This window comes from Bombina bombina, chromosome 2 (genome assembly GCF_027579735.1).
Source record: "Bombina bombina isolate aBomBom1 chromosome 2, aBomBom1.pri, whole genome shotgun sequence".
NCBI classification, from domain to species: Eukaryota; Metazoa; Chordata; class Amphibia; order Anura; family Bombinatoridae; genus Bombina; species Bombina bombina.
The window spans coordinates 497,915,358-497,940,058 of record NC_069500.1 but is presented as its reverse complement, the minus strand read 5'-3'; the positions used below and the strand labels follow the sequence as shown (position 1 = coordinate 497,940,058).

General features: G+C 38.8%; 1 protein-coding gene across 1 annotated transcript in view; it reads right to left on the bottom strand.

Annotated features, from left to right (window-relative positions):
* Window positions 1-3,787, bottom strand: part of LOC128649139 (telomerase protein component 1) — a 127,890-nt gene extending 124,103 nt beyond the window's left edge. The window contains exons 1-4 of the mRNA XM_053702231.1: window positions 3,656-3,787; window positions 901-1,733; window positions 688-816; window positions 307-441 (exon numbers count right to left, since the gene is read on the bottom strand). Coding sequence (XP_053558206.1) covers window positions 307-441; window positions 688-816; window positions 901-1,733; window positions 3,656-3,662 — 1,104 coding nt within the window. The 5' untranslated portion in view covers window positions 3,663-3,787. The remainder of the gene's footprint in view (window positions 1-306; window positions 442-687; window positions 817-900; window positions 1,734-3,655) is intronic.
* Between the last annotated feature and the right edge of the window lie 20,914 nt (window positions 3,788-24,701).

Below are 24,701 nucleotides of genomic sequence, written 5' to 3'. Positions count from 1 at the left end.
ATATATATATATATATATATATATATATATATATATATATATATATATATATATATATATATATATATATATATATATATATATATATATATATATATATATATATATATATATATATATATATATATATATATATATATATATATATATATATATATATATATATATATATATATATATATATATATATATATATATATATATATATATAAAATATGCACACAACACAAATACTTCCCACTCTAGTACACAACCATGGAAGCAATTTGTTGTAATTCTGCTTGTAATTATTCACATATTCCTCACCTTTAATACAAACTCTGGTTCCAATTCTGCCATCTCTTCACAAAGGCTCTTGAGCTCAGAACGAGTCAGGTCTGAGGGGTCTGAAAATTTGGGTCCATTGACCAGAGAACAGCAAACAGCAGATATCAGAGCCATCTGTGGGTGATGTACATATTTTAAGAATATTTGTCATCTGTTCATTAGGCTCATAAATTAATCTGTTCAACTAGAAAGTTTCATATGCAAATTTCTCAATTTTTAATAAAGTATACATAAAGACTGCTGGGAAATTAAAAATATTGTTCAAGTTCTGAGAATGTGTAATTAAGTATAATATCTGAATAATGTATATATATATATATATAAATAAATGAAAATTGTCATTATGTTGAATTGTCTGACCTTCTTTCGGTGGAGCTTTATTACACCTTCCTGTTTACTCAGTGCATCAGATTGTTGCTCTTCAGACTGTGGCTGGTCCCTTGTAGCTACTGTGGTTTGGTCAAATGTTGTTTTATTTGTCAAGATCACCTAGAAGAACAAGAAAAAAGTCAATCAAAGTCATAGAAGGTATCCTCAACATTACTAGGTCTCAAAACAATATTTATTTCATACCTTTGGAAATGTAGTTACCACTCCACTGTTCGTTGCCTCCTTATTACATACAGTATGTGATGTAAAACTGTCCTCTGAAGGCACGTTTTCTTCTTCCATACACTCTCTTGGTAATTCCTCGATACCCTCTAGTATGGAATCTACATGTACGGTTACATCAGACTTGCTGTATTTAACGCTTGTATCTAAGAATCTTGAGGCTATGGATGTATTAGGATTAGAAGGTGCTGTGAAATTTAAGGGAACCATCATTTCAGACTCCAAAGAAAAATCAGAAATCAAAAGATGGTCAGATGTCACTGAGCAATTAGAGGTTGCTATAAGTGAAGGTAGCAGAGGAACATCAGTAGCGTGAGCAGCACTAGAAATGTTTAAATTCTGGGTTTTGAGGGAAGGGTTCATGGTTTCAGAGGTTAGTACTGAGGAAGTTAATCTAGAGGATGAAACTAAGCAAGAAAGATTACGGTTTAGAGCAGGTTGAGTTGTCTCAGATAATTCAGAGGTCAAAAGACCATTAGAGATCAAAGAACGATTTGAATTCAGTAGTGAAGAAGAGGACAGCTTCATGTCAGTTTGAGCAAAGAGTGATGAAGTCATTGCAAGACTAGGTGGTGTTTTGTTGCTGGAAGGTCCAAGTGATGTGCTACGAGACCATTGGGATTCAATAGGAGAACTCAAAGTATTATTCAGCCAGTCAGAGCCAGGTAAGGTTATTGCAAGTCGGCATCGAGGCTGTGATAGGTCCTTACTGCCACGAAGACAATTATTTTCCAAAGAAAGACCAGATGGTCGTTTTGAGTAAATGTCAGATGGCATTCTCAAATATGAATTTTCTGTAACGAGAAAAAAAATATGACATACTTAGAACAGAGAAAAGGTAGAAAGATAAACACTGCTCAGCCCAACAAAGGGTTAGAACTGGAGATGTAGTGCATGACAAAATATTTACATAGCCTATAATGTAAATAACCTTATGGTCAATGAAGAATGATTCACATCAATGAAGACAATATAAAAATGCTAATGTTGTAAATAGGACCATGTGTGCCATAAGAGATGTGGTTTTCTTTTTGTTTGTTTGTTTTTTTAAACAAATGTTCCTGTTCTAAAAATCCTGAGCCAAGAGATTGTTCTATCTAAACCATACAAGTTTATAAGTTTTAAGTCCCTTTAGGGCTTTAACACCTAAAAATGATTGTTTCAAATTAGTGCCTGCTGCGCGCATAAAGGGGACATGAGGCTTCACACTGAGCACATAATGCTGCATAGTAAAATAAGTTTAGCATAAGCAACTATAAGCACAAGCGCCCAGAAAATCACAGCAACATCTACTTGTAAAAGGATTGAGATCAGTGCATGTAATCACTTCCCCTTAATGCTTAAACAGAGACAAAACTAAACTTTTGCAGAAAATGTGTATTTATTGTGTGAATACATAGATCAGAAGTATATCTGTTTTGCAATATATCTAAGAATGATTTACTTTTGTAGTTTATGTCAGGAGAGGGCTAATCAGGCTGTTGATGTATGTATGTATGTATTGTATGTATGAACTGGGTACTTGTAAAGCGCGGCTAATCACCCAGACCTCGGAAGGATGAAAGGCTGAGTGGACCTCGCCAGGGATCAAACCTGCAACCCTTGGGTTGCTACAGAGCTCCGCCACAGTGCATTAGCATGCTGGGCTATCTGTCCGGATTATGAATATTATGATAACTGATGATTATGAACTTTTTAAAGGGAGATATATGAAAATTGAACTGTATCATTGCAACTTGGACTGGTATACTAACTAAGAATGATTCCAGGAATAAAAAAAAGTATACATGTACATAACATATAATATGTATGAAGAGGCCAGAAATGTGCTATGATTACAATTTAAAAAAGTTAAAATGTACTTCTATTATTATGTGTTTGAGTACGTTTATACATTAAAACTGGGAATGTGTTTCATATTGCATTAAATGTGTATACGAGTAGAATTCTGCATATAAAACTGTTTGGCAAAATCTGTGCTTGTACAAGGAGAGGCTAAGAATATGTCTGCTCCGAAGTAAAGCTGGATATAAACAAAGGCCGGAAGCCAAATGACATTTTCATGACTCATATAGCATGTAGAATTACACATACAAAAAAGTTCCAATTGTAGCAAGTGTTACCCAGAATATCATGGAAACTTTTAAAAAAAGTTATGCTCTGACTGAATCACAAAAGAAAATGTTTTCACATCTCTAGCATTTAATGTTCCTTTGTAAAGTGCTGTAGAAAAGTAAGTTTACTCATACTGTTAAGGCTGTGACACACTGCAAGCGTAGCGGTGCACAGCGTGTAGATGCAGCTGTGCGCGCTCAGTGTGTCCTGCCTTTTCATCTCTGAGCACTCTGCTGCATCAGGCGCTCAGAGATGAAATATTTGATCTTCATAAGCGATGCGACGCGGATCGATACGCTTCGCTTGCAGTGTGCCACAGCCTTTTACTATCTAAGCACCAAAATGAACAAACAGAAAGCAACAATTATATGTCCCATTATATTAAGTTATTTTAAATCTATCTGAAGAAAGAGTTAACAGCACAATAATTTGTGGGCATTAACTGCAGTGAAATATTCTGCATCTCTGTAGAGCCTAATATGACCTGATATCAATCTAATCTCAACAAATAAAGGTCTGCAATAAAAACTGATATAATAACTTATAATATAAAACAACAAGGCACAATTACACAAGCATACACACTGTTTCTGCTACACACCTTTCATAGAGGTAATCCTAATGGGCTCTCCGGTCTCTTGTAACCTGTAAACTCCTTTACTTCCTGGTTCCTGCTTCTGACAGCAGCAGCTAATCTGGGATCAGGAAACACATTGCATAGTTACTGCTTAGCAAACACACACTGCTATTGGCCAAACATAAAACCTGATACTCTAGCCATGGGCGTCTGCAGAAATGTTTCCAGGGAGGGGCAAAAAAAAAATGCCCTAAGCATAATAATATCAGTGACAACGTGTGAAGCAGACACAGTTGATTGTTGCATGCATGAGCTGAATATAGTTTTAAACATGGTAGCTCATTGGTGTAAAGAGTGACTTATGTGAGTGCTTATACTTAGATATAAGGCAGGTCTTGATAAATATGATTAGAAAATCTAGAAGCCAGCTCAAAAATAAATGTTTGGGACTCCAATATGATGAGAAAACATTTTATTTACACACACACACACACACACATAACTTTTTCTAACACTCACACAAACTCACACTCTGACACACAGACAAACAAACACATTCTTTCTGACACACACACAAACTCACACTTGCTCACACAGGAACAAACACACTTTTACACGCACACAGGAACAAGCTGTCACTCTTAGACAAACACACATACACAAACGGGACACACACACAGGAACAAACACTCTTGTTTACAAACTCACACTCTTGCTCACACACACACACAGGACTAAACTCATACTCTTGCTCTCTCACACACACAGGAACAAACTCACACTCTTGCTCACAAACTCACACTCTTGCTCACACGCACACACAGGACTAAACTCATACTCTTGCTCTCTCACACACACACAGGAACAAACTGTGACTCTTAGACAAACACACATACACAAACAGGAACAAAGGTAGGGCTGACACCTAGGCCATTTTTTCCTGGACACTTATGAATTACACATGCTGCAGGGTGTGAAGAGAGGAACATGTATTGTGCTGTTTATCAACACTTTCATGTGATGTCCAGAGGCACAATACATGTTACTCCCTGGCCCTGCTTACCCTGCAGCATGCGTAACTCATAAAACCTGTGACACACTGCAAGCAGAGCGGCGTGCAGCGTGTGAATGCGGCTGTGCACGCTCATTGTGTCCTGCCTTTTTATCTCTGAGCACTCTGCTGCTTCAGGTCGCGTAGCTAAGCGCTCAGAGATGAAATATTTGATCTTCAGAAGCGATGCGACGCGGAGCGAAGCAGCTGTTTCGCCTCGCACCTCATCGCTTGCAGTGTGTCACAGCCATGCGTGTCCAGGAAAACATGGCTGAGGTGGCAACCCTAGATCAAAGTGACAATTTTGCTCACACACAGGAACAAACTCATACTCTTGCTCACACACACACATAGGAACAAACTCACTCTCTTGCTTATACACACACACAGGAACAAACTCACACTTGGTCACAAACAAATTCACACTCTTGCTCTCTCACACACACACACACACAGGAGCAAACTCATACTCTTGCACACACACACATAGGAACAAACTCACTCTCTTGCTTATACACACACATAGGAACAAACTCAACACTTGGTCACAAACAAATTCACACTCTTGCTCTCTCTCACACACACACACACACACAGAAGCAAACTCATACTCTTGCACACACACACATAGGAACAAACTCACTCTCTTGCTTATACACACACACAGGAACAAACTCAACACTTGGTCACAAACAAATTCACACTCTTGCTCTCTCACACACAAACACACAGGAGCAAACTCATACTCTTGCACACACACACACATAGGAACAAACTCAACACTTGGTCACAAACAAATTCAGAGAAAAGGTGGTGATAGACTGCGCTGGAATAAGAGGGTATAGCTAGTGAGTTAAGATAGGACTTCCTCTAAAGGTCCCAAAGGAAAAGTTTAGTGTACAAAGAGGTAACACACCAGCGCCAAAGAATGGCAACAATACCCTAAAGAACACTGAGTCAATGTGTAGATGAATAAAGGTATAAATTTATTACTAAACTTTAAACATAACAGCACTGATAAAAATATAAAATAGTCTCAAATATTTTATAAAACAATAATCAATTTACCTCACTGTATGTGACGATAAAAGAATGTATAGGTTGGCCAACCTGAATAATAGATAATAAATAATAAATAATAAAATATATGTTTCCTTAAAGGGTTAGAAATCTTTGTAAAATATTAAGAAAATAATTCATTATTATAATTATATAAATATATGTTATTAAATCAACCTACTTTCTTACTGAAACGAAGCGTCTAAATATGTTTAATTTAAGTTTTTAATTTCTGTAAAATGAGCATTAAAGACCTCCCACAAAAATAGGCAGGGTTTATGTAAAATTATTTACGTGCCCCATCCAATAAGGATGCGGTTCTGCCCATTACATTTTAATATTCATAGCCAGGCTGGCTGAAGGTGAATGTTCTAACTTCTATCAAAATAAGAAGTCTAATGTTTTGAAACATAAATTATCACAGCCTCCACGCTAGCCCAGCTTCCCCCAGCCCCACCGTCAGCCGTCAAACACCACAGAGATTCACGGTGACATTTTTATTTCCTGGCTAATCTCAGTGTATTCATGTAAAATTGTCAAATGTTGTCCGCTACTCCTGAGCCACAGCAATGACAGGGTTAATGGGGATCCTGACATCTGTGCTGCACAATGTGACTCCTGACCCCCCCAGTGACAGGCTGTGATCCCATTGACCCCTCGGACCCCAGTTACTGAAATAATGTGTGTTATTTAATAACAACCAGCTGCATGTACAGTCACTTCCTGCAGTGCTCGAAATCAAACATTATACAATTACTCTACACGCTCCATAGCACTGCACCTCCTTATAGCAGTATCTCCACATATACTATTAGACATTGGTGGGCGTGGCGCACCAGAGCGCTCTCAGCGCTGAAGATTCACTGCTGGCTGAAGGTGATTGTTCTCACTTCTGTCAAAATAAAAAGTCCAATGTTTTGGAACATAAATTATCACAGCCTCCATGCTAGCCCAGCTTCCCCCAGCCCTACCGTCAGCTGTCAAACACCACAGAGATTCACGGAGCTAGCCGCCTCCCCTCAGCATTACTCTCAACCATCAAACCCACAAAAGTGACTCCGGACTTCATTTAAAAAAATAAATAACATTTTGTTGTAATAAAGTTTTTTCTATATGAAGTCCAGAGTCACTTTTGTTGGTTTGATGGTTGAGAGTAATGCTGAGGGGAGCCGGCTAGCTCCGTGAATCTCTGTGGTGTTTGACAGCTGACGGTGGGGCTGGGGGAAGCTGGGCTAGCGTGGAGGCTGTGATAATTTATGTTCCAAAACATTGGACTTCTTATTTTGACAGAAGTGAGAACAATCACCTTCAGCCAGCAGTGAATCTTCAGCGCTGAGAGCGCTCTGGTGAACCACGCCCACCAATGTCTACATCACAATCCAGATGTCCGCCCTGCTTTTTGACGTGCCACAGAAGAATAAACTGAGGGGAACCAAAATGCGCATGCGTTACTTAGAAACTATGTTAAGTGCGCATGCGGGCCACCATGATGTTTCTACCTAGGTAGAACATCTTTATAGGGTATGCATAATGAGGAAAAACTGGGTTTGGCGAAATATGGAATTTGTATTAGAAATACCAAGAAAAGGATAGGAAACCTTTAATAGGTACTTATTGTAAATATTTATAATACTTAATGTTGTTTTTAAAAAAAATTAAATATTTTTTGAGTTTACTATCCCTTTAATAAAACATATATTTTATTATTTATTATTTATTATCTATTATTCAGGTTGGCCAACCTATACATTCTTTTATCGTCACATACAGTGAGGTAAATTGATTATTGTTTTATAAAATATTTGAGACTATTTTATATTTTTATCAGTGCTGTTATGTTTAAAGTTTAGTAATAAATGTATACCTTTATTCATCTACACATTGACTCAGTGTTCTTTAGGGTATTGTTGCCATTCTTTGGCGCTGGTGTGTTACCTCTTTGTACACAAACAAATTCACACTCTTGCTCTCTCACACACAAACACACAGGAGCAAACTCATACTCTTGCACACACACATAGGAACAAACTCACTCTCTTGCTCATACACACACAGGAACAAACATACACTCTTGCTCACATATACACACACACAGCCTACCTCCCTACTGTCCCGGTTTGTGCGGAACTGTCCCGAATTCAGCTGTTTGTCCCGCTGTCCCAGTGAGACAGCCTTCAGCCCCGCATTGCCCACCCTCACTAGCGCACAAGGGCTTAGTGCCAGCACAGTAACTGTACTACTCTATTGTAAGTTAGAACGCAATACAACATTGTGCATGCACTAGACTTAGAACCCCAGACAGACTGAGTTCCTTAGAACAGGTGTCCTAAAGTAATCCTACCATAGGAATTTGTATACTACGTCACTTCCGGTGACGTATAATCAGCTGGTGGAGGTTTGTGGCGCTCACTGCGCATGCGCTATAGGCCCAAACTCCTTAAAACAGCTGATGAGAATACGAAGTAGCACGCGCACGTTACTGGTTACAAAATCAGACTGAACAAGCGGTCTGTCATTGGATTTTGTAACCAGAAAGGGTCGCAGAATATGTACACCCATAACGGTCACCTTTTACTAGTTCAAGGCCTGATAGTTTTACATACATTATTACTTTTGTCAAACAGAATCGTTTTTAATAAAGTTATTATTGGTGGCTTATGACATTTGTACTAATGACTTATCTAGCAGTGGCTTGCACACAGAGAGCTCATAATACAACTATATATGATTGTGCATTTAGCCTACTTAGTTGTATAGGCTAATGGTAACATTTGATTGCAGCTGTGCTTTTTCCTTCATATTTATAAAATAGCTAACATGTGAACTCATGTGGTTAAAATCTAAGTGCATTGCTTGATACTGGAAACTAGAACAATGTGATGTTTATGAAAAAACCTTTAGGACCCATTTAGGGAATATAAGAAAGAAAAGCATAAATGTTCTAACTCGTTAGATCGTGTAATAATCTTTAATTGATGACACTTCTCTATAAAATTAGGGGATGTTCTTATAACTATGACACTTTAATTGAAATCACATTGGACTTTATTGGAGTTACAGCATGTCTGGCCATATTAAAGTGCTAAGGATGACAGAAGCAGACAGTGCATAAAGAACAATTGATTCTGTATAGGATCAGATTTAAAAGTGACACAAAAGTCCAATTTTTTCTCATGCCTTTGATGCTATAGGATGACACCTTGTTTTACAGTGCAAATGTAACCCTATGGCAGGAAAGAGCATCTAACCTCTTCTTGAAATGTAGATCATATGGTGCCAGATACATACAGGAAATAGTCACATTAATTTTTACATTTTAATTCGTATTAATTGCTAATTGTGACCTTATTTAACATGGTGTATGTACTGTTACTGTGCTGCTATAATTTCGAGTAAGATTTCATCTTACTCAAGTGAAAAGTTAGTGTGTAGCTTGTCACTTTTTATGTCCCACTCTCAAATGGTTGGGATACTTTGTTCACAGACAGAATACAGCTCCACACTCCTGCAGTTGACAAATCCAAACAGGATGTGCACAGTGGCAAGTGAGATAGGTATTGCTGGCCACAAAAGTTAAATATATAGAAGTACTGAAAAACATTATGCAAATTATTCAATATTAAATTTAAATATATATAAATTATGGATTCTCACATATTTTTCCACTTTTATACAATTTTAAGAAGGGATTGATGGATGGACAGTTATGTTCTCATAAATGAACTGCACTTTTTGTGACTATCTTTACAACTTTCATTTATTTGTCAACTATATTTTTAATACTGTAAATATAAGAAAAAATATGCAAAGTTTATATTTTTATAACAGCCATGGTTGTTTCTGGTCTCACAAAAAACAAGCTAAAGAATATAGAAAAGTGTTGTCATCAAGGTAAGGCGAGACAGGACTTTCTGTGGAAGACAATGCTACATTATTATGTGCATGACTTCTGTCAGGACAAGTTATACCACAACAAAGATGGCGGCTCGCCCACTTTTCATGTATTCTTCACCCGCTACTGCGCCGCCCCCCCCTCCCCCTCAGTTATATATTGGACACCTTGAAACCCTAAATAAGATAGAGACTTATCATTAAAGTAGCTTCCCACTAAAGTCACATTAAAAAAGTAGCTTTATTGCACAACCACATACAATAAACCTATTTTCCAGTGACTCTTGTTGAACGCTTAAATATTTTAGAATACAAAGTTTAATTGCGTGCAGTAAATAAGGTAGTATTTGTGTTTTATTTTATTAAAATCAGTGGGAGCTTTTTGGTTACTGATGCATGCTTTAAGGGTTCTATAACGTCCCAGCAACTAAAGGCATTCCTTAAAGAAACACTTTTCCGGATTTGGGCCACATTGGATCATGGTACTTGGAGTTTCAGGGAGATTGCATTCCATTTGCTGGCATCAGGGAGCCGCTATTACAATCAGGGAGACTCCCTGAACTTCAGGGAGTGTTGGCATGTCTGTAAAGGGTTAATATTTCTGACTGTGCAAATAAGAAAAGATGATTGACAGAGGGTGACTGAGTGATCTTGAACCTGTGTACATGTTTGACTCTAAATGTGTGTCTGTGTGAGTCACCAAAACTGTAATGGCTTCTCCAGTTACGATTACATTCTTATTGAACTGTGAGTGAGGGTATGTCTATGGTGCGCATGTGAGTCAGGGAGTGTGTCCCTGAGTGGTTATTCTCTTAAATGCAATTTATTTTCATGTTTCAGATATAGCATACAATTTTAAACAACTTTCTAATTTACTTCTATTATCTATTTTGTTTTGTCCTCTTGGTATCCTTTGTTGAAAAGCATAACTGGGTAGGCTGAGAGCAGTCGTGCCCTGCCAGGAGCTAGAAGCTGATTGTTGGCTGCACAAATATCCTCTTGTCATTGGTTCATCCAATGTGTTCAGCTAGCTTCCTGCAGTGCAATGCTGCTCCTTCAACAAAGAGTACCAAAGGAATTAAGCAAATTTGATCATTGAAATTAATTGTAAAGCTGTTTCAAATGTTATGTTCTCTCTAAAACATGAAAGAAAAATGTTGGGTTTCATATCCCTTCAAACCAATTGTGTTCCAGAGGCCAGCAATACTTTGCAATGCAATAAGTTGAACCCCTTAAAGGGATAGTTGTTGGTATGAAACTATTTTACATTCTCTCACAGATAAGGCGATAACTTATTAACATTATTTTACTTCCAAAAATGTTATAGAGGTTTTAAATAAGGGCTACCAACAATAGGGGAGCCATATTTTATGGTGTAAAATCCCTGTTTTAACCATAGACTTTCCCAAGCCAGCACCTATACATGAGCTTTATTTACTAAATAACAAATTAAAGGAGTATTTAGTAAATATCATTTAACAAAGAAAGGCCTAGTTATAGTTAATAACAGTGTATTGGGTTAAAACACAAGTGTGGTTGAGTTAGCCTTTGTGGAACCAAGAAGAAACTGGAAGCAGCCGCTGTATAAAACTTAGCCTTTATTCGGTCAACACATAAAAGTCCATGGAGGGACAAGGTACACTGAGAGAAAAAACAGTATACGCGTTTCGGCTAAGCGCCGTACTCACTACTGATAAGGGTATAAGCTTACATGTGAAACTTAAAAAGGGTGTACTTCACCCCTATTGGATAAAACCAATTTAATCAAAACACACCTGTAAAATGACGTGTCAAGGTGTACCTAAGACCACATTTTAAACTAAACACAGTGATACTCCCTACGCTACAGTGTATTAGATAGATAAAAATATAAATTTAGGATTCCAATCAATACATACATAATAATATTAATTGCAAAAACATTTTTTGATAAATATGAGCAACAGATGATTAATAATTATATTGCATAAAAATCTAGAACATGATAGATAAATGTAAATTACAAAATAGAACACAATTGATATTGAGTTAGATGAAAAACCACAAGGAAAGATACATTGAAAAATAATAATACTACACATGCTTGTGTATAACGATCAAAAGAAAAATGCATGTATAAAAATATATGTATGAAAAATCAAGACCATGTGTGTGAAAGAATGAGAGTGTATATATATATACATGCACACACTCATATACACATGTATGCATATGTGTATGTGCTCACTCCCATACTGAAAAGTATATATAAACATATGTGCAAATGATAGAGTCAATATATAAGTCATATGACAATGCACTTATAAGGGAGTATGGCCGTAATATACTAAGAAATATTTAACATGATGACAAATGTGACATACAAAGGCAAAGGTGAATAACCATTGGGAGCCAATGTTGAAATATAAAATTTAATATTTCATTGAGGTATTCATTAGTATATATGGGCGCCATGCACAGAGAACATACACATGTGTATAGTATGAAATTAAATGAAAAATAAACCAAATATCACTAATAACCATAAATAATAATAATAACCAAAAATAATAACCAGAAAATAATAAATAACAGAATGGACAATAGCTAAACAAAATAATAATTATTCAAAAAGTGGAGATGGATGGAAATGAGCAGCCGGATAAATAGGAGAAATCTTCACTCCCAATAATTTATTAAATCATACTCAGCATTGAGGCCCAAAGGGACTTTAATAGATAATTTAAAGATCCATAACATCTCTCGTTTTTCTAAGAGCCTCTATCTGTCTCCTCCTCTTTTAGGATAAGGTATATGGTCTTTAGCTAGCCATCTGAAAGATGAAACATTTTGGTTGTGTTTAGTGCAAAAATGTTGTACTATGGGTGATGAAGACTTGCCCACATTAATGGTGGACAAGTGTTCTCTGATACGAGACCTGATGTCCCTGGTTGTGAGTCCTACATATTGAATCTTGCACAAAGTGCAAGTGATCAGGTAGATGACAAAATTGGATGTACAATTTAAGCAAAAATTAATGGCATATGTCTGATCAGTGACTGTAGATGTCAAAGTGTCAGATATGATAATATAGTCACAGGCCTTGCACCGATTGCTCCCACACCTAAACATACCTTTAGATGTCAGCCATGAGCTCATTGTGGTACGAGGATTGCTCAAAACTGTAGGTGATAAGTAATTGCCCAATGTCTTGTTGTGGCGATAAGAACACCTAATCCCTTCGGATACACAGTTTATGAGCTTGTCGTCTGCCACAAGAAGCTTAAAGTGTCTTTTGATAATGTCACATATGGACTGATAGTCAGAGCTGAAACCAGTGACTTGATCCGATTTTTTGACCTGTGAGTGTTTTCTCTTCTCCATAAGCATGGAATTACGGTCTAGCTTTTCTACTTCTCGAACAGCCCTGTTCACAACTCTCTTGGGGTAGCCCCTATTGTCTAACCAGTCAAGTAAATCCCTCTTGTGTTTTATAAATGTTTCATGAGTTGAGCAATTCCTCTTGGCTCTGATTAGTTGGCCTTTGGCTATGGAGTATGTCACGTTTTTGGGGTGACAACTCCTTGCATGCAGTACAGAATTTCCTGAAATGGGTTTCCTGTATATGCTACTTTCAATCTTACCTTCCTCAGTTCCCTGAAGGGAAATATCAAGGAAATTGATGGTTGTCTCATGCACCTCTGAGGTAAATTTCAAATTACAATTATTGCAATTGATGTACCTGAGAAATCCTTCCTTGTCCTCCTTGGTACCTGTCCAGATGAACAGAAGGTCGTCTATGAAGCGACCATAGTAGAAAATGTTGTGCCTGAAGGGGTCCAATTCTCCATAGATGTGGGACAGCTCCCACCAACCCATGTATAGGTTGGCATAGGAGGGGGCAAATTTCGCCCCCATACTAAATATATTATTTTTAAAAAAAGTGTTTGGTCAAACTGGCTTTTATGTACAGTTAGCACAAAAGTTAGCTTTGCCTGTAACAGGCAGAACACACCCTCCCCCAATTAGATGTACATTTCTTGTTACCTGTGAGTTTCAGGAATTAACTGGCACATGTCTACAGCAAGTATTGTATAGGCCTGAAAAGCCTTTTTTTAGTCATGCAAAGGGTTATTAGAGTTCAGATACATTCTCCTTTAATTGGTTATTTAGTAAATATCATTTTAAAAAGAAAGGCCTAGTTATAGTAAATAACAGTGTATTTGGAAAAACACAAATGTGGTTGACTTAGCCTTTGTTGTAGCTTAAACAAATATCACAGTAGTAACAAATACAAAAAAATCCCCCCCCTATGTCAGATCAATCTAACATAGCGGATGTCTCATAAAATGTAACGATTCAATTTCAGCTCTTGATAATGTTACAGTTTTGATACTTGAAAAATTGATAATAATATATATTTTTTATAAATATGTTGTGATGTATCAAAATGCTAACCCGAAATAGGAGTTTCCTAAGTTAACACAATGATTTAGTTTAGCCTCAGATTAACCCGCTGTTCTCCGGAATGCTAGAAGATCAGAGTGGTTATTAGTGGCTTAAGTTATGGAATACAATGTTCATACCTTCCTTAGGCTGAAGATGGGAACAGTCAGAGTTACCAAAAGTTTGTTTTGGCTTGAAGTAAGGCTTAAGGCAAACTGCATCAACCACTTCACAAGGAAAGAAAGAGACGCTGCCGACAGGTGCGGGCGGTAGAGGATGACGTCACTGCAGCTCCGGCGTCTGTGTCTCAAGGAGTGAAAGTTTGACCTGACCGGAATCAACTGAACTGAAGGAAATAGGTTATATTGTTGAATATGTCAGTGATGATATCCAAGATAGTGGCTAGTTGTAACGAAGCTTTTAGTAGTGTCGTCTGCTTCAATAATCCAGCAACTAACTATGCATGCTATGCTAATTTATAGTAAAGAGGAGGAGCGCTTCTTAAAGGGACATTGTGAGAGAACCGGTGATCTCTCTTAAAGGGACAGTGTGAGAGAACCGGTGACCTTACATAAAAAGTCATATTTGATTTATAAAAACACTTGGGGTTCAAAATATATGTCAATTTAAAAAAATAAAAAAAAAATAGTGAATTTCATGATAAGCTTCAATTTTGTGTCAGATATGGCATTGTTCACAGCCTGAGGTAAAAATTGAAATATGGCTTATTCTCTGCTTTTCCATAAAAAGTGCATGGAATACATCTTACATTAAATGCATTTAATACATTGTGCTGGTAAAAATACATTTTAGACCTTTTTTTGATACTGGTTGAATAAAATACAGCTCATACATTTGTTATCAATTTTAAAAGAATACTATTTTATTCATTTAGTATCAAGAAAGGTCTAAAATGTATTTGCAACAGCACAATGTATTACATACTTTTATTGGAGGTTTATATATATATTATTGTTAGTTATTTAAATATGTGCTTCAATTGTTCTTATTCAAGCATGTAGAGTTTATTTTATAAGGCCATCAAACTATTTTATAAGACCATTACTGCCAATACCCATATATGTGTAGCTCAAGCTTTTATGTTATAGTAAATGTTGTGCAGTTGATATTTTCCTAATGTAATAATAAATAATTCTAAAGAAAGATAGGATTCATATCTAGATAGGCTCAGTAGCTGCACAAAGATGCCTCGTGTTATTGGCTCCCCCAGGCAATTCCTCTCTGAAGAAGGAACACAGCAACCCCAGACAATCGTTTCGGCCTTCATTAGGCCTCGTCAGTGAGGTGTAGCCATATTCCTCTAAGCACACTGAGCAAGAAGTCTTATGTCTGGTTGCCCCTTTCCCCATTGGGAGACTAAATACACATAGAGAGAAGCACAGTCACAGGAATGAACAACTGTCTCAAAACCATATATTTAGTATTAATATTTGTATTTCAAAAAATGTTTCTTGTGTTTTAAAGTGTAAAGTATATACCCCACATTCTCAGGGAATAGATACAACCTTTACAAAACCTCTGTTACAAAAAAATGCTCAGACATTTTGTATTCTATTAATTAAAATAATACTATTTTATTTAGCCAGTATCAAAAAAAGGTCTAAAATGTATTTTTACCAGCACAATGTATTAACTGGAGAAGCCATTACAGTTTTGGTGACTCACACAGACACACATTTAGAGTCAAACATGTACACAGGTTCAAGATCACTCAGTAACCCTCTGTAAATCATTGTTTCTTATTTGCAGTCAGAAATATTAACCCTTTACAGACATGCCAACACTCCCTGAAGTTCAGGGAGTCTCCCTGATTGTAATAGTGACTCCCTGATGCCAGCAAATGGAATGCAATCTCCCTGAAACTCCAAGTATCATGATCCAATGTGGCCCAAATCCGGAAAAGTGTTTCTTTAAGGAATGCCTTTAGTTGCTGGGACGCTATAGAACCCTCAAAGCATGCAACAGTAACCAAAAAGCTCCCACTGATTTTAATAAAATAAAACACAAATACTACCTTATTTACTGCACGTAATTAAACTTTGTATTCTAAAATATTTAAGCATTCAACAAGCGTTACAATCACTGGAAAATAGGTTTGTTGTATGTGGTTGTGCAATAAAGCTACTTTTTTAATGTGACTTTAGTGGGAAGCTACTTTAATGATAAGTCTCTATCTTATTTAGGGTTTCAAGGTGTCCAATATATAACTGAGGGGGAGGGGGGGGGCGGCGCAGTAGCGGGTGAAGAATACATGAAAAGTGGGCGAGCCGCCATCTTTGTTGTGGTATAACTTGTCCTGACAGAAGTCATGTACATAATAATGTAGCATTGTCTTCCACAGAAAGTCCTGTCTCGCCTTACCTTGATGACAACACTTTTCTATATTCTTTAGCTTGTTTTTTGTGAGACCAGAAACAACCATGGCTGTTATAAAAATATAAACTTTGCATATTTTTTCTTATATTTACAGTATTAAAAATATAGTTGACAAGGGGGGGTGGAGTTAACCGTCAAGCTGTGAGGACATGTATTGTGGGAGCTCCTCAGGCTATATCTTAAAATATTACAAAGTTAGACTAAAAGCTACGCAAAAATAGCTGCTCTTAGCTATTGTGCTTCCAGTAACTTGGGTCTGTAAATCCAAAAGCCCAATTGATAGAAAAAAAAAGAGCTTTGGAGACAGATTGCTCTCATACTGAGGAACAGCGCGTCTGGATCTACCCCATCCACCGTGAGGTTAGAAAACCCGTGGCTGCTGAGTCGCTACACTCCGGAGGGTCGGGGCTTCGCTCCAGAGTCCAGAGTATTAAAGTGACATCCACCATCGGGAATAGAGGATCGCAGTCAGACTGATCTGTAGCCGCACGGACCCCCATGTGGCCTGCCGACATACCCAATCACGACCAGGGAAATTCCTACCTGGCAGCTCTTTGACCCGTGGGCTCACCTTTACATCAGGTCATCTGGTTGTGCGACCTGTAGATGGGAAGCCTAGATTGACGGACACGGAGTCCTCTGGTCTGGGGTACGCCACTTGGACTTTGGCCCTAACGGCCGCCATCTTTTAGGCTGCTCAACTGAACTGTGGGAGCTCTCTGACCATCTGATACAGCCAAAGGTCCTGATCCCTGCTCATATACGGAGGGTAAGAGTTCCGCACCCACACATTGACCCTTTTACACAAAAAGCTTGTGAACTAACCCATCTGCAACTCCCCACGTGGAGCTTGAGGCCTATACACTGACCGGCAGAAAATACATCCCTCCCCACTTGCACTTGTGATCCCTATAAGAGTCTGGTACCTCACATACAGCACTGTGAATTGGCTTAAGCTATAGCCATAGTAAAGAGACTGTGCCCCATATGAGATCAGCAGATCTTTATATAGTTAATATTTAAACAGCAAATTAAAGAGGAAGAGAAGAAGGAAAGGTAAAAAAAGAGAATTGAAAAGAGAAAACAAAAGAAGGGAGGGGGTTAATAGTGCACAAGTGGGAAATAAACAACAAAATCTACATACACCAGGGGGAGAATTGAGAGAGCTATTTAACTGTAGGGTGAACGGATAGTGATACCAATAGGCCTCCAATTTTTTTTTATTACTGCTACCCACTATATGTGATGTAGAAATACTTGCTCCTGCAGTAGCTGCTCCTACTTTGACACGGACAATTTGTTCCTGTTTCTAGAACCTTAAATTAGGTCGTTTGAGAGTGCCTTCCACACAAGAGATAGTGTCCACATTCAGAGAGTATTCTACCTCAAAGAAGGGGTGCATCAAATAGTTATTTACCAATGACCAGAGTGCTTATTATGCTAATTCTCATGGATGGTGAACTTTTCTCTAACATGCCAATGTAATGGCCATAGGTTTCCGGTGATCGGGGGAACAATAGGGGATGTATTGCCCCTTTACAGTATTGTCAATATTTGGGCTGTGTGAGAATTAATAGTATTTGTTTTCTTGAGCAAGTACATAATATTGGAGCTTCTGTGTACAATATACTTAAAATAGAGGCCAAGGTGTGGTGGACTTCCTATCATGCCGCAGGGGTCCAAGATAAGAACCGCAAATCACATTGAATACAAAAAATCCGTAGCTGACCACTTTAAACCCAAGACCCAGCTGGATAAGACACTAGATTTAGGGGAGCCTGACTCAGTTCTCCTACCAGAGAAAGCTTTATTAGATCCAGAGTCCTCTATGGCATCAGAAATAGTGGCCACGCTTACCCAGAAGCTGAACAACCTACAAGAATCTCTCACTAAAACCTTTAAGAGTTCCGTAGCTGATCTGTGGAAAGATATTGGAGCGATTGGTGAAAGAGTTGATGCCCTAGAGCAGAAACAGGAAGATTTGTCGGTGGAGCAAGTCAACCTCTCAAACCACTCACACATAGTGGTAGATATGATAGACACAATGGAGGCTAAGAGGGCATATATCGAAGACCGCTCCCGCCGTAATAATCTAAGATTCAGGGGCATTCCTGAGGAGATCTCAACCCAAGATCTAGAGCCCTTCATCAGTGAATTCTGCGGTTATCTAAAATCTCCACAGCTCCCTAGTGAAAACCTGCTGGACAGAGTGCACAGACTTCCTAGAGGTAGAAATGTTTCAGCTGAAAAACCTAGAGATGTTATTGCTCGTTTTCATTTTTTCACTTATAAGGAGCAGATCACTAAAGCAATGTTCTCTAATCCTACACTTTCGGACCGGTACCAGAACATACAGGTCTTCCAGGACCTATCCCAGTTCACAATTCAGAAGAGGGCTACCTTCAGAGAAGTTACTAAAACTTTGCAACATCATAATATCAAATATAGGTGGGGCTATCCAACGAAGCTCCTCATCCATAAGGAGGGTCACCTTTACGCAGCCGCTGCACCTGATAGGGCCCAACAATACTTGAAAGATTGGGATCTCATTCAAGCCCCCCAAACTAGAGGTCGACAACCTGCCAGAAGTGAAAAAGAGTCTTCAGATCCACCTGCTAAATTCTCAAATCCAACTAGTTCTCTCAACACGTCTGCCATGGAATGGCATCATCTACCACAAAGACTTTTGAACAACAAACGCCCATCTCCCATTCGGAATCCTGTTCCACTAATGGACTATGCAAGCTCAACAAATTTGCTTTCAAGGGAGGCAAGCACCCTGGTTCCTGATTGATCTGCGAGCTCAAGATGATAAGTATTCCAATTTGGGGGAGGGGGAGGGACATGTCTTCATCATGCTTTTTTTCCTTACAAGTTAGTTCGCTATGTTTAGAGTCACAGTACTAAATGTCATACTGAGTCCTTCCTATTGTGACTTTCTCCTTAAGTGACACTATACTGGATTAAACTTCATCATCAGAGACAATTCCACAGACTATCTCTAACCACCAGTCAAATTACCAGAGGCTCCCTCTGAACTATAACTTTGTTATATGTTGGGGGCTTCTGAGACTGCCCTTGGTGGGGATGCCCCGGAGGTCTGGAAGCTTTCGCACCTGTCGTGGTGGTCTGGACCGCTGGGGTAGACCCTCGGGGGGTATACTTTCAATAAGCAAATGGAATGATACTAAGGTTAGCCAACTAACCAGTTATGGATATCATCGATATGTTTGTTATGATGTTGCTTAAATTTTCGTGATATTCGTACAAGATGTTGTCTAAACCCTCATGATATTCATACAAGTTGGTGCTACGTTTAACGATTTTATCTCCTGCAGATGTGAATCCTAGGTTAGATAATTCTAGTTACAATAACCCTGATCCTGTTTAATTAAGGCTAGTTAAGGTCACATGTGTTTATTCCATTATTAAGTAAGACCTGAACTGCTGTTCTGCCTATCCCCCTGGATGAGTTGGGTCGATTTTGGAAACTTCGCACAGCTGAGATTAGAGCTGATAGTGGCGATTTCGCTTGCTGGGGGGCTGGGCAGCCCAGTAGCTGCATCTCTATGTTAAACTGTTTTGCCCTATAACATTGCATGGTATTATTGTTCTGGCTAGGGGACATATGGTTTATGCATGCTGCTCTGGTTTGCTATTATGGGAGTCACAATTATACATTGTAGAGTTGATATAGCCTCAATTAGGTTCATACTCGAGTGGAGATTCTCCTTTGGGGCAGACCAGAGGAGCCTGGATACCTTTGCGTTTGTATCTTACACCTACATCTAAATGTGAGTTTTTATATGGATCCTTTTATAATTGATGTTGGATGACAAATCCCTAAATATGCTATAGTACAACTAATTTCCGCTAGTTTCCCATACAATACCAATTGAACCGGTTGTAACTGGTCTCAATTGCTGGGATTGAATGCTTTATTCTGTCTTGGACCTATGAGGGGCTTCCTAATCTCCTAGACAGTTTGTTCTACATTGAATTAAGACCAGCAGTAGCTATGGATGCCCTCGTGGTGACAAGACAGACCATGTATACCCGCAATAATCTATCTTACAAACACACGCCCTAATACTGCCAAGTTTCCACATATTATGTTGTTGCTGTGGGTTCATACTTATTGTTATGGTGGGAAATGTAGGGGTGGGATTTGGGATATATATACCCATGGGGAGTCTCCTATTGGTAAGTAATGTTATTTAAAATTGGAAAGTTAGATGAGATTTATCGTATCAGTGAATTTGTTGCATTTTTTAGTTTAAGTTGTATGATGCCCTCCATCTAGGTTTAGGTTATTACCATATACTCGTAATTCTTTTGGACCTCATAACCTTATCTCCTTTTCTGTTACCTTTTTTTAGGGAACCCTACAGATCATACATATATTGTGACCCCGAGAGTGTCCAGGTTTAATTTCTAGCTGACTGTTTTGCTTTCATAATGCACGGGTCTTTCTTTTTGGATTACATTATGACTAAACATAGTGCACCTTATATCTATAAAATGAGAAGGCTCATTTTAGTTGAACTCCCCTAACCGGTGCTCATATTATAAGTTTCCAAACTATAAATTCCTTAGATTGCATGGTCCCCCCTCTATCCCCCCAATTTCCTCTACAGCTTAAGTCACACATATGCGGCTATTATCTGTTCCCCTGATCACTGGATATATTAACTACTTTGGTGTAGAAACACTCAAGTTGTAACCCCCCTATGAAAAATAAGTTTACACTGTAAACACTAGAACACAGATTCTAGATTTATATTTCAGTCTTAAAAGAGAGTATTCATACTTTTAAACTATTGTTGTGAATGAGTGAACCTTGATCTTCTTCCAGGTGTTTTTCTAATCTATCTGAACAGTTAGTGGACCTAGCACCCTCCAGTCTCCCCTCCTTTTCTCCCCTTTTTTTTTTTTTCCTCATATATATATACAAACATGCCCCAAGCGGCAGCGTTACATTTTCTTACCCTAAACGTTAAGAGTCTGAATTCCCCAGGCAAACGCAGTCTCTTAAGAAACTTTCTCCAGTCTAAGGGAAGTGACTTGGTATTCCTACAGGAGACCCACTGGGCGACTTCCCATATTCCGACCCTTAGGTTTCCTCAGTTTCCAGAAGCCTATCACTCCACCTATGAGGATAAATCTAGGGGGGTTTCCATCGCACCAAGAGCAAGATACAGAGGGCCGTTTCCTCATCTTGATCTGCAAGATGAACAACCAATTGTTCATGTTGGTTAACATCTATGCTCCAAACCAGAGACAAATAGCGTTCCTGAAGAAAACCCTTTCCTTAGTGGATAGGTTGAAACATGGAACCTTAATTCTCAGTGGCGACTTTAATATAGTCTGGGATCCTTATATGGATAAGAGACTTCCAATCCACAAATCCTTGGACACCTATACTATCTCAGTAGGCCCGAAGTTTCAGAACTTGATTTTCCAGTATTCTCTATTTGATGTATGGAGGGCTTGCCATCCTGAGACGCAAGACTTCTCAGATTTTTCGGCCTCACACAGGTCATATTCCCGTCTCGATTATTTTTTCATGGACTCTTGGACCATGAATAGGATTGCAGAATCTAAAATTCAGTACTGTGTTTGGTCCGGTCATAATGCGGTCTCTTTTAAAATTCAAGGTACAGATCTCTCCTCGGCCAAACCATCCTGGAAGTTCCCCAAATTTCTCTGGAGAGATTCCCTGTTCGTGCAGACCCTCCAGAGGGTGGTCCAACAGTTTTTAGCAGTGAATCTGGAAGGACAGACCTCCCATCAAATTAGATGGGCAGCGTTGAAAGCATATTTAAGAGGGCTCTGTATTTCAAAGGCGGCTATAATGCGCCAACAATCCAAAGCCCCCTTAGGCAAATTAATGTGCGAACTAAGAGCGGCGGAGTGTCAGAACAGAAATAACCCATCTCAGCAATGTTCTGAGGAAATTGCGCGCATCAGAGGTCTGCTTAAAGAATCTGAGTTCAGTAGAATCTTAAAGGCTATGTCGGTATTCAAACAGCTTTTATACCATAAGAGCAACAAAGCTGACTCTCTGCTGGCTAGTAAGCTTAAAAACCGAGCGGCGGCAGCTAGAATACGATATATTATCTACAAAGGTGTGAAGGCATATGCTCCTGAGGAAATAGGGAATGCATTTGCAGCGTACTATGACAATTTGTATAATATCGCTAAAAGCGAAAACCCAAATGTGGCTACAGTAATGAAGATCTCTCAGTTCCTTTAATCTCTACACCTCTCTAAGCTCTTGGAGAGGGAGGGAAATTTTCTGTTGGAACCATTCCGTGACAGGGAGGTTACAATGGTGATCAAGAATCTTAAAAACAATAAGGCCCCGGGACCGGATGCTTTCCCTGGGACTTTCTACAAAAAAATGTTGACACAATTGCTACCAGTCTTACACCCTCTTTTCAACGAAATCAAATCGGAAGGTGAATTATTGAGAGAGAATTTAGAGGCTTCAATAATTACCATTCTTAAGCCGGTCAAAGATCCATCTTTGTGTAATAATTACCGCCCAATTTCGTTAATTAATGTAGACACTAAACTTTATTCCAAACTTTTGGCGGACAGATTGGTCAACCTTCTTCCATCTCTTATTCAGGTGGATCAAGTTGGATTCATGAAAGGACGTCAGGGACGAGATAATACAAAGAGATTACTATCTATCTTCTCGGATGCAACTAAGATTGGAACCCCACTAGTGGCCCTGTCATTAGACGCTGAGAAGGCCTTTGACAGGGTCCGGTGGGAGTTTATTTGGGAGGTTCTCAAGACATTTGGCTTTCTTCCTCAAATAATTTTGGCCATCCAAACCCTCTACTCCTCGCCACACGCGAGGATCAGAGGTCCAGGTTTTTGCTCCCCAAAGATCAACATCACAAATGGAACTAGGCAGGGGTGCCCCCTCTCCCCCCTAATATTTTCCCTGGTGATGAAGCCTTTTGCCCAGGCCATTAGAAGCTCAGATTTGATCTCTGGAGTCTTGTACCCAACTCACGAAGAAAAAATTGTCCTTTTTGCCGACGATGTTACGCTACTCCTGACTAATCCAGACTCCTCAATTCCGGCAGTGTTTAGTTTAATAGATCTTTTCGGCAGACTCAGTTACTACAAATCCAATATTACTAAAACTGAAGCATATGCCCACTTAAATTTTCAATGGTCTGACAGATATTTAAACCATCTGGGAGTGATTCTAAGTGGAACCATAGACATAGTTACCCAGAAGAACTTCAATAAAGTACTTCTGGAACTCAGGTTCCCTCACGACAAAGTAGGATTTCCAAGAGGTCTCGTGGCTTGGTAGAGTGGCTACGGTTAAAATGTCCCTTCTTCCGAAAGTACTGTACTTATTTAGATGTCTACCGATCAATGTCCCATATAAAATCCTCCATCAAATCCATAGGATATTCCTACACTATGTATGGAGGAATAAGATCCCGAGGGTTGCTTATAGATCTCTTCAAAGGCCCTACACTAGAGGGGGCATTGCGTTCCCCAATATCTATCTGTATTACGAAGCAGCAAGACTCACCCATATCTCTGCATGGGGACTGGTAACTGAAAAAACGGGTTGGTATAGACTTGAGGAACAGGCTTTGCCTTTAGGTTTAACCCTTAGGGAGGCCATCTGGGTTCCTAAACATCTGAAGTTATGTAAGCAGATTTATAATCCCATTGGTGCACAGACCCTTAATATTTGGCATGACATTCGACACCATACTGAGATTTCTCCACACCCATCTCCCATTCATGGTTTGATGGGTTTACTTTGGAACGCTCCAAATATCCATGTGGATTTCTGGCAAGGGAAGGGGATCTTTCAGACATCTGACCTATATACGACGGGGGTCGTATATAGGTCAGTTGTTTGGACCTCCTGGAGAGAACCCATTGTGGTTTCGATTTGAAAGCTTTAGAGTACTGAGCCTAGTCAGATCGAGGGGCTTTCCAAGAACAGCTCTGAGAGAGAGAACCAAATGGGAAGCGAGATGGGCCCAAGGCAAAGCCACGTACAGACCATTGTCTTTTCACTATGCAGCTCTTCTGAAGGATCATGAGACAGATCTCCCATGGCAGATAAAGGCCTGGTGCAGAGAGCTAGATGTCATAATTTCGGACAGTGAGTTTTCCTCAGTGATCTCGATCACAAAAAAAACTCTTCACTGTGTGACAGTCTTAGAAACTTATGTAAAGATATTATTGAAGTGGCAT